The 11,473-nt window shown below is 29.6% G+C and overlaps 1 protein-coding gene across 1 annotated transcript; it reads right to left on the reverse strand.

The window, feature by feature from the left end:
- Nucleotides 1-1,899: 1,899 nt before the first annotated feature.
- Nucleotides 1,900-4,658, reverse strand: LOC107418753 (beta-1,2-xylosyltransferase XYXT1). Its single transcript, XM_060814728.1, has 3 exons — nucleotides 4,082-4,658; nucleotides 3,520-3,966; nucleotides 1,900-3,373 (listed from the first exon to the last, which is right to left on the reverse strand). Exons 1-3 carry the CDS (start codon nucleotides 4,218-4,220, stop codon nucleotides 2,193-2,195), a joined length of 1,767 nt encoding a protein of 588 aa, XP_060670711.1. The 5' UTR covers nucleotides 4,221-4,658; the 3' UTR covers nucleotides 1,900-2,192.
- Nucleotides 4,659-11,473: the final 6,815 nt, after the last annotated feature.

Here is an 11,473-nt window from a genome sequence, read left to right on the forward strand (position 1 = left end):
ATATTGAATAAATCTTATTTTTTTCAGCAAAAAAGAATAAATTTTATTTATCTACTGGTACACTATTTATAAAAATATTACGTCTTCTAAGTTTGATTGCAGTTAAATTAGTAGTATTTTTTATGGAGATTTGGGTAATTTTAAGTGCGTATTCTTTAATTGAGATACAAATAAAGTAGTTCATAATTTAGTTAGAATTGCAATGTCTTTAGATAATGAAATGTGCATGAGGAGGTACCAGCATGATTAGAATTCACTCCGATAGTACTTCTATTTTGAAATAAAAATTGAATTTTATTATTATTATTATTATTTATTTAAATAGCAGTTAGTTTTTCTTTTAAAAAAATATTAATATTTTAGTCAGCGGCCATGGGTTAAGTAATTAATAGTTTCCTCGGAAACAAGTTTAATAGCAAAACAATTATTTTCTCAAACAATCATTGTTAGAAATTCCTCCATATTCATAAAATCGGGGGGAAAAAAATCAGCATGTAAAATTATTAACCTATATAATCATTTGCAACTTCATATAAGAACAAAATAAAACATATAGATTTTACATCAAAGTATTGTATATTTGATCATGAGTTGAATGCGACATTATTTTATCGGTATATCCATGATATAAAAAAAGTTTTTCCAAAAATGGATTCCTAAGCTTTATAAAAAGTGCAACCCAACCCTTTATTTTTAACTGTTTGGAGGAATGTGAAATCACTTTTTTTGAATCTTTATATCTCTATATATATATATATATATCTGAAAATTCTATGATGAGGACGATCTGCATGAGGACTGCAGTATTAGTGTGGTTTTTCATAGTATTAACGATGATTTTTTAGAAAATCGTCACCAATACTATGAAAAACCTTCATCAATATTATGGTCCGCATGAGGACCGTCCGTACCATAGACGGATTATATATATATATATATGCCTTTAAAATAAGGGTTAGGAAAAATGTATCTAGGAGAGTATAAACTTTTTAAATTGAAAACAATATAAAAAAAGATAATTTCTTAAAAGAGCTAGAATTAAATTGCATAAATGTCAATCCATAACAGCAGTAAAAAGCTTACATAGAGAAAATATTCTATAATTTTGTAGCTTTTAATTATTATATGCAACGTAAATAATTGAATATATTTATATTCTTATACAACATGAAACCAAGCATATAGAGTCCACAAAAAAATTTAAGTACGTATTGTGAATTGGCTTGTTATGCTACATCATCCCATTCATAATGCATGTAAAAGTTTTTCAAATGGCCATATGCTTAAAAACAATTTTTGGTAAACGTCACGGACCCACAGTTGGTCCATCTTAAGAATTAATAAATTTGTGTACAGCTTCTATGCGCATATGGACGACGACCCATTGGGCCATGTATAACCAATGAGAGCTATCCACGTGAATTTTTTTTGTGTTTTTTTTTATATGGCTAAAATGGAACATTAATTACTACTTAATTCTAATAATATTTCAGAAATTAAAACATAACACAACTCAAGTTCCATACATAAAAATGTTATCTGTTGACCTGACAAATTAATCTCCACTTATGATACTAGAAATCAAATAGGACTTAGAGTTAATTGTTTTAAATTGCATAGTAATCATAAATAAGATCATTGCTGACTTGATGATGATTAATTGAGTTTGTTAACAACTAAAAAATTTACATGAAAAAGTCTCATAAATCTGCCAATTAAATCACCTTATATAGAACTAATTCCGTCAATAATGGATTACTTTTAATAGTGACAAATAACTAACTAATTAATGTATGGAAGAAAATCTGTTTGTGTTTGCTCAAAACAAGCTTTCTATAGAAATTCAATTGCTAACCATATTGGGTTGTTGAGACATTTGGACTCAGATCAAAATGGCAGAAATTCAAATACCACTATATGGTAGAGATATCGGAGACACAGTCATTTATTTGTGGAATTACAAACATACATGTACAAAGATTTTATCACCTCCATTCATTTATGGATATTATAAACATGCTTAATTCCGCTATTCCTATACCAGAAAGAAAAGAGAATTATGAATAAATGACATTATAATTGACATTTGATTTCTAGCTAGAAGACCATGAACAAAAAAGAAGGGAAAAAAAAAATGAAAATGAATAAGGAATTACAATTTAGACGAAATAGTGTAGAACTCTTGCTGTACCCTACTGATGCAGAAGCTCGAGGGCTTTTAATAAAACAGGTTTAAACCTATTAACATCAAGATTAACATTTTGCTTCTCCAAAAATATTGACTTAAATGCTTCCCATCCTTGCTTCCCAATGGATATGGGATCAGTAAAAACTGCATGATCAAGAGGGTATTGATTTATCAACGTGCTTTCCTCTCTGGCTATCTCATATTCTAAATACTTCAAATTCATATCCTTAGAAGGCTCACCAAAATATGTTTTTGCAAGCCATTGATACTCACCAAGTGGAAGAACTTGTATGAACACTGCATTCTCAGGAAGGAACACCATGTTTGTCAGCCCAGCTCCATGAACTCCCATCAAAACATCACATGAATTCATTAGCTCTGCGAATTTCGACAAGCTCCTATCGGCTTCTGAGACAATCACTTTGTATCCCAAACTCCTAGCCATCTTAACAATCTCATCTACATTGGTAAAAGCTCTAGTTCTCCTTCTTGATAGTATCAGAAGCCTTGGCTTTTTCCTCCTTTTTCCATCTTTGATCCTGATCGCTTTCGATTTCTTCAACGAATACGAATGCCTTAAGAAATCTCTGAAATCTCTCATTGAATATAAATGCTTTGAAGGGTCAATAGCCATTTCTTTTGGATGCCTTTTGAGACCAATTGTTGCACTTGGGAAGCAATGGACTTGTTTTTCTTTGTCAATGTCTATAATCTCATACTTTGACAAACCTTCTAGTATCTTTTGGAACTTTGGGATAAACCAAGATCTTTTATCTGAAATTAGAAATTGTACTTCACCATTATATTGTCTAGAAGTTATGAACAGCGGGATTAGAACATCGGTGAATTCGTGGAAATTGTTTCCAACATAACCTCCGGAGGAAAACAGCACAGCTGGGACATTGTGGTTTATGGTGCACTTGGGGATTTCTTGGTTATCTTCTACTGCTTTTACTGACCATTTTCGAACATGACTCATAGCCGTCAAGTCTTCTTTTCGAGCATATGGTCTGATGATCCAGGAGTTGTTGTTTTCTGTTTTTTCTGATTGCGATGAAACAACAAAAACTGAACCCGAATTTCCATCTATCCTCACATCCATTTTGATCTCACAGAACTCTGTTCTTTCTTGTCCTGTACTGCAAAGTGGCTGCAATGTTTTTTTCTTTGTCACATTTTCTTGAACTGCATTGTAAAAGATTACAGATTGCTTGTGGTCAGGGGAAGTCCAAAATGTATTTTGTATCAAATTTATCTATGAAAAGTTTAAATTCCTTTTTTTTTTTTTTTTTTTTTTTTTTTTTTTAAAGCTGAAATTTAAGAGTTCTTACCTGCTGTCTCTGCATGTTGACCTATACTTGATAAGGGAATAGTTGGAGTGTCCTTGTAATCTGGTGAAGTTGAATTTTCTACTTGAAGACTCACATTTTTTGACCCGTTTGTGCTCAATTCCAAATCATTTTGCTCTGAAGTAGAATTTCCAATGTCAAGACTCACATTTTTGGACTCTTTTGTGCTCAATTCCCAATCGTTCTTCTCTGAAGTAGAATTTCCAGTTCCAAGGCTCACATTTTTGGATTCTTCTATGCTTCTTCCAGAATCATAATGCTGAGAATAACTGGTAGAATTTTCTTTTTGAAGGCTCACATTTTCAGAAACTTTGGTGCTCGTGATTAATCCTAAATTCTGTTTTCCTCCAAAAATTTGGTGAGAAATGTTTGTTTCCTTGAGTGCCAACATTTTCAGACCAATAGTACCCATTGAGACCTGCAAATTCACTGCAAAGAATTCCAAGGTATTGTAATTCTAGTTTTTTTTTAAAAAAACCTTTAATTTATTATGGGTAATAAAAATTATTTGCATATAAAAAGGTATAAAATTAGGAGTACTTACAAGCTGGTAGAGGACCCCAATAGGGTTTGAGCAAAGTGCAAAAGCAGAATACAACGAACAAGCAACAAATAAATGCTCCATATCCTAGTTTCTTTTGTTCATGCCTACTAAAGCTCCTAGAAAGAATAGAATCATACATTTTTTTTCCCACTTAAAGAGAAAAAAAAAAAAAAAGTTATAACCAAGTGCACAAATGATGCAAAATTAATAGACCATTTTGCCAATGGCAGAGGTAGCTAACTATCTAGAAATTGATGATTATTGAAAGAATTAAAAGCTTTTTCAATGGGGGTGTTTTAAGTGGATGTTGAAGAGCAAGATTTGGATGGCATTTTGTATATGACAAATGGAGGTTCTTGTGATTGAATTTTCTAAGAATTGTTGTAGGCACGATTTTTGTTAGACCTTAATTGCCCAGTAGATTCTTCCAATTAAACTAATGAAATTGTGATGAAAGGGACTTTTTGGTTGACTGTTGAGAAATCACCTAAATCCATGATTGAGTAGGAGGATTTTCTTGCATATATTGGGAATAATTAAACTAGCCGGCTTTGGATTCCAGCTTAATTTGAAAGCTATAAACCAACCATACCTTGTGGAAAAAAAATAACTTTGATATTGTGATTCTTTTAACCACTTATAGGATCTATATTAACTACTACAAGTAATGTTGAAATATTGCTCACTCCTAAGTGATCAATCGATGAATAGCGTATATGCATTAACAACTTATTGTCACGCCATTGATACCTCAACTTATTGTCACGCCATTCTTTTTTAATTATTATTATTATTTTTTGGATTACAACATAAATTATTCTAGGTGATAGTGATTTGAGATAATAAATATTACTATAGCATCTAATTACAGTGAAAGTGAAAATAAACGCAAACTTTAAATATTACAATTAAGCTAGCTAGTTGAATAATTTAAAGGTATACTATTCTACTCTCTAATCTTACATATATAGATGAGTGAGGTGCACCTCATGGTCCTGCGCATATCCACAACTTTGAGGTTAAGTTTTCAAATAAGGATCATGGATACGGAAAGATATATTAAAAAATTATATGAGTCTATAAAGGATTTTATTTTTCTTAGCTAAATTTTTAACATTTCATTAGACTTACAAAATTCATTAATATATTTTTCTTTTTTAGTCGTTAAAGCAATTGCAAAGTTAATAATAAAAGAGTTCCTGATGAACATCCTAATAGTGACTACAAGTATACATACATTTCATATATATACATTTCATATTTGTGATATAAATATGACATTATATGTAACACCTCACCACTTTTTTGTTCTATTGATATTATCTCTAAATTAGCTACCACATTCTAAATAATATAGGATTTTTTTCTTCTAACTTCCAAGGCAACATGACATGTAATGCCCTGCCATTCTATTGTTTTATTGATATTATTTCAAATTTAACCACTATATTCTAGGCGGAATGGAGTTTTTGTTCAGATTTCTCAAAAAATCACTTATCTTAAGATTACTCCCAGTGGAATATGCTTAGCTCCTGAGTTCTTTTGAATTCTGAAGGCAACCACTCATAAAAGACCTCTCTAGTGTATTATTTACTGATCTCGCACTTCCTTGCCTCGCATTTTTTATGGTTTATAGGTTTTACAACACACTTCCTTTGGAGCTCAATTTCTTCACTATCATAATTGTTAAGAGAGTAATTATTTTTATGTTTGAACTGTCACTATTCCATACCTGGGCAATGTATACGGTATTGGACACTAAATAGTTTTTGCCAGTAAGGTAGCTCACAAGTGCCCCACACCCATCTACACTGTCTTACACCGATTTGCCACTAGTCATCACAATCCACCTTAATGTATTATTCACTGATCATGCACCTTCTTGTCTTACATTCTTTACGACTTACGACACACCGCTTTTGAAGCTCAATGTCTTCGCTGATACATTTTTATTCGTCATAATCCATTCTAGTGTATTATTCCTCGCATCCTTTAGGGCTCACAAGTTTTACAACACACCCCCAAAGACATCCCTTTTGGGGTCCAATATCTTGACACACTTCTGATTGGGTATAAACTTTGATACTATCTGTAACCCCTGCCTTCACTAGTATCTCGTCACTCTCTTGCTCTATCGATATATTGTCTCTAGTTTAGTCATCGCATTCAAACGATATAAGGATTTTTGTTTAAACTTCCTAAAATGCCACTCATCCTGAAATTACTCTTATAGGATCATGTTTAACCACAAGGTTTTTTCAATCAATCCTAATTATTGTTCATTATATTTTATCTTTTCTTGTTTGGCATCTTTTAAAGCTCATAGGTGTTGCATAATACCTACATTAAGGACCAAAACTATTGTTTTCTATAATAATTCTAACTATTGTTTTCTATAATAATCCTAAGTAGAATCCCGACTTTTAGATTATCAAAGGGGGGAAAATATTACTGTGAAAGAATTTCATTGCTACGAAAATATTAATAATGTAACTCAACTTTCTTTTGATTAGATGATTATATTTTGCTCTTATTTAAGCTTTTGGTGTTAAATTAATTTGATTTTCTAATTTGATTAAAGAGAAGGCACGTCAAACATCGAATTATTTAGGAGCATTTAGACGTGATGAAATCAATATTGGAGTGGACGTCATGAATTTAATTTATATGTATCAAATTAGACACACAAAATAAAAAATTATAAAGCAAATAAAAAGGAAAGAAAAAAAATTAAAATATGCTCCAATGAAAATTCAACTGAAAAATCTGTCGGTGGAGAACCCCGTGAAGAGTCTTGGTAATATTGATGAAAATTTAGAGGCATATAAACAAGCAGTTCGGTAGCTAGAGTGTGTATATACATAGAGAGAGACTTTTTAACAATCTTTGTCTCACTCTTTAGGTGGGATGCATGATGAGAAAGTAGTGAGAAAATTATATATATATATATATATATATATATTAAATTGTGTCGTTCTCGATGAATACGTGTGCAACCTTCGCTGAAATAATGACAAATGTAATTTTCAGATTTGGGTAGCTCTTAATTATAAAAATATTAAGAGTTGTTAATGGCTTATTTTCATACAATTTTATATACATATATTATACAACTACTCTAGGCGGACCTCAATTCCCCTATTATATATACTGACATTAATTAGATTTTTAAAATTTCATTTAGCGTGCATGTTTTATGGTGTGTTAGCACATAGATATATTAATGTGTATGCATAAAAAGACTTTGAAGTACCAAACTTAAAATTCTTTGACCATATATTTTGCAAAGATTATGAAGACTTTTGGTATAGAGGTTTCTCGTTAGCAGCCCAATTTAAGTCAATATGTTAGGTAGCCTGTATCAAGAACTTCACGTTCTATGTCTACTTGCTAATTGAAGAGATTTTATAAATGAATTAATTTTCTAATTCCATTATGTTGATATTTTTACAACAACCGACACACATTGAAAATTCCATGCAATTATAATATTCTATTGTTGATTAATAGTCATAAGGAACAAAACTTATGTTTTTTTCTTGCTCATTAATTATGTTCAGCGTGATTATATAAAATTCAATATTGAAACATATTGTAATATATATATATATATATATAATAACCAAAAATCGATATTATTAATCTTTGTTCTGCTTTTGTTTAATTTGTTTGGCAAGTTGGTAGATAGCAGGGTGCATAAAAGGTTTATGATATTATATCATAATCTACTAATTCTTCAAGCTAATTTATGCCCTGTCACACCCGTGTACAAGAATTTGAGTGAACGGAATATATAAGTAAGGGTTAATTACATTTTTTTTGTTTTTGGTAAAATAATTACACTTAATACGCTCAATTTTTAGGGCATTGCAATTTATGTCTTTAAATTTTCAATTCAAAAATTTAGTCTCTCAGTTTATTCGTCTGTTACAATTTAAGTTTTTTTGACTTTTGACTAATAGAATTTTACAATTGTAATTGATATTAAATTATGTCAAATTTTGAAATAAAAAAAATTCTAAATTGTAAAATTTTAAAAAACTAGTTTTAAAAATTCTTATTATTTAGATATTTTAGTTTTAAATTTGAAATGATTTAACACCAGTTAAGTAACATGCACCAACCATTCTGTCAAACAAAAAAAAAAAATATAAATAATTTGTATTGAAGGATATAAGGTAAAAAAAAAGGCAAAATCAATAAATAATCTCACATTGCTTAATTGAGAAGAAATTGGTTAAGTAGTTATATAAGTGTGGAAAACTCTCTCATTAATATATGAGGTCTTTTGAACAAGCAAATAAAGTTTTAGCCTAATTAAAACAATGTAAACTGTATCCAAAATGGACAATATTATATTAGTTAGAATGGATCGTGAACCGGATGTGACATAGTTCATGGCCTATTGGTCATCTAGCGCGAAGACCATTTTTTTATTTAAGTAAACAGATTTTTCATTTATTTAAACTATTTTCTTAAAATTAAATTCTCTTGCATTAATTCATTAGTTTTTTGTTTTTTTTTTTTCATTTATCTTAACTGTTTTCTTAAAATTAAATTCTCTTGCATTAATTACTTAATCAATTTTTTTTTTTTGGCATAATTGATGAGTGATATAAAGAGTTGACAAGCACATAGATTTTAACCGGTCCACGAATGAAAGGTAGAAGATTAATTGTTTACTGCAGAATTGTCCCCAAAAAAGGACCTCTTGATTTTTCATTTGAAGCAGCAACTTAATTTGACACTGTTGCAGTGTGTGAAAAAAAAGGTTCTATACTGGCTAGATTCGGAAATCTTAACTCAAGATATATAAAACTTTTTATATATAACCATAATGGTATAACAAATTATTCATAATTGAATATTGAATAATTATATATTTTATAGAATTAACATGTTTTATTTTAACTTTATAAAGGCTATAGCTATTTGATTGCATGTGATTATAGATATTTTACACATATACTATATGATACTTTATCTTCTTTTAACCTATTGTTCTTTTGAAAATTAACCTGTTAGGGTAACTGAACATTAAATCTTAACAATAGCTATTAGAGTTTGTGAAGAGTTAAACCTTGTAGATTGGAAGCCCGAATCTCAAGAGTCAAAAAAATAAAAATAAATAATGATAATAATTATAAAAATCAATTAGGGTCGAAGTCATATAAAGTAAATTATTGCTGATTAAGAAAAATTAACCATATTCAGATGCTTAGCTGATTAAGAATATTGTTATTCATTTTGGCTTTATATAAGATGCTTCGTTACCCACCAAAAAAACAATTAAGGTGAAGACAAATTACTATAAAATGATAATTAGATATCAACAAGTGAGCACACCCTCTTTAATTTCCTGACTGTCCATGATTTGAAATGAATGAAAATAATAATAATAATAATAATTAGGTCACTGTTATCATCCCTAACTTTAGTTAAATACATTCATATGCCATTAAAAAGAGGACCACTAATATATAGCATAACTTTCATCACTTTCAACCCTACAATCTTCAAACCAAACTTGAGTGCCAATTGTACAAAGTTGTTTAAGATAAATAAAATGCAGATGGAAATGACCATTGGGTGTTAACTCTTAGATCCTGGGTTTAAAGAATTAAGGCCTGTTGCTAACGCTTCAGTTAATATTCAGCTTGCTCTGTAATGCAACAATATATATGCATAAGAATTGCATTTAGTTGTTTGATATCAGGGTGGAGGAATTCAAACCTTTGTCGAAACAGTTGGTTGTCCATTGGGCTATCCTCAAGGGAAATGAACGTCGTTAATTATTATTATTATTCTTTTGTTGTTTTATTATTATTATTGTCATTATAATACTTACTTGCTTTATTGAATAATTCACAACATATATGTATATTATATATATATATATATATGTATATATAGCTACTAATAAATTTAATATCTGAGACTACATGGGCCCGGTTGATACGTTGATAGTGGGCCTTTTAAGGGTATATACCTAAAAGTTGGGCCATATATTTTAGTCTCCTTTTATTTATTTATTTATTATTTTTTTTTAAAATTTTTTTTTATGAAACGTATACTTTAGTCCTTAAACAATGCCATTTTCTCACCAAATATACAATTATTAGGATAACAGAGGTTGATAATTCACGAACCAAAAAAAGGGAGAAAGAAAAAGGAAAAATAAAAAATAAAAAGTGTAACTTTAGATTAAGACCGGATCGGCTAGCAAATAATAAGTTTTGAAAATATATTATTAAAATTAAGTTTGAGCATTCTAAAGTATAAACCTTTCTTCTATTTGTTTTTTTTTTTTTTTTGGTTTGCCGGGGTGGGGGGTGTGTGTGTGTGTGTGTGTGGAGGGGATTGAATTCTAAACTATATACTTTGTTTTCAAAATCGGTCCAATTGTGTCTGTGTATATACATAAAATATAATTTCTCCTAAGAAACAAAGGGGCATAAGAAATTATTATTATTTTAATAAATGCATAAGAAATGAATTGGTACTAAGTATTTTGATGTAATGTGGGTTTGGTGGGTTATGAGGTACGAAACAGATAAAGCTGACATCGTTGAAAGGAAAACCAGGGAATATAAAGTAGGGAGAAAAGGAATTAAGCCAAAATTTAACTTAAAAGTACTGAAGAAAAGGAATTAAGCCAAAATTTAACTTAAAAGTACTTTGAACAAATTAACCCACCCCTTTGATCATCATCAATTCTATAATATCGATTTGACAATGACACTGCTCTTAAAAGAGAAATAAAATATGTTTTTTTCTTTCTTTTTTAATTTGGAGTTGGTTTAATTTAAAAAACTCATATGAAAAAAAAGTAATAACTTTCTCATTAAATTATTTAAATATATATAACACTAAATTCAAAGTAACATATAGATGAATTAAAAGTATAATATTTTACAAGTCGTTTTGTGCGGATCATAATCCATTTTACCTATAATAATCAATACATGATTAGTTTGTTTATTTAGGTTTATTTAAAGTCAATCTTGCAAAAGGAGGCTTACATATAGATTAGTCATTCCAATAATATTTCCTTTTAGCTAATTAGAATTATGTTTGATTTTGAAATAAAAAAAAAAAAAAAACCCAAAAATCCATGGTACAAAATTTTAATTGTTTAGTCCTGTTGAATCGGTAGGTGTCAAATTGATTGGCTTTCACTTGAAACATTCTTGCCCCTAGATTGGACAAGTGTTTGTTTTATAAACATAATGATAGCAAAAAATTTGGTTCCAAACATCAAAATATAAGGGAAAATTATAGTAAATTTGTGAAGGCTGCTAAGTTGGAGGTATTTTTATCTTTGTTGGCTTCGTGTGGACCATTTTACCCTTGAGGTATGATGACCGTTTTGCAGTTGAAGTGGAGTTCGTT

Source organism: Ziziphus jujuba, chromosome 2 (assembly GCF_031755915.1).
Source record: "Ziziphus jujuba cultivar Dongzao chromosome 2, ASM3175591v1".
NCBI classification, from domain to species: Eukaryota; Viridiplantae; Streptophyta; class Magnoliopsida; order Rosales; family Rhamnaceae; genus Ziziphus; species Ziziphus jujuba.

What these genes read in the sequence shown, in the direction of transcription:
- LOC107418753 (XM_060814728.1), bottom strand. Translation starts at nt 4,220, where the DNA reads ATGTATGATTCTATTCTTTCTAGGAGCTTTAGTAGGCATGAACAAAAG. An exon ending in TTGGGGTCCTCTACCAGCTT is followed by an intron (nt 3,967 to 4,081) that starts GTAAGTACTCCT and finishes AATTCTTTGCAG; the next exon opens with TGAATTTGCAGGTCTCAATG. An exon ending in TCAACATGCAGAGACAGCAG is followed by an intron (nt 3,374 to 3,519) that starts GTAAGAACTCTT and finishes TTTACAATGCAG; the next exon opens with TTCAAGAAAATGTGACAAAG.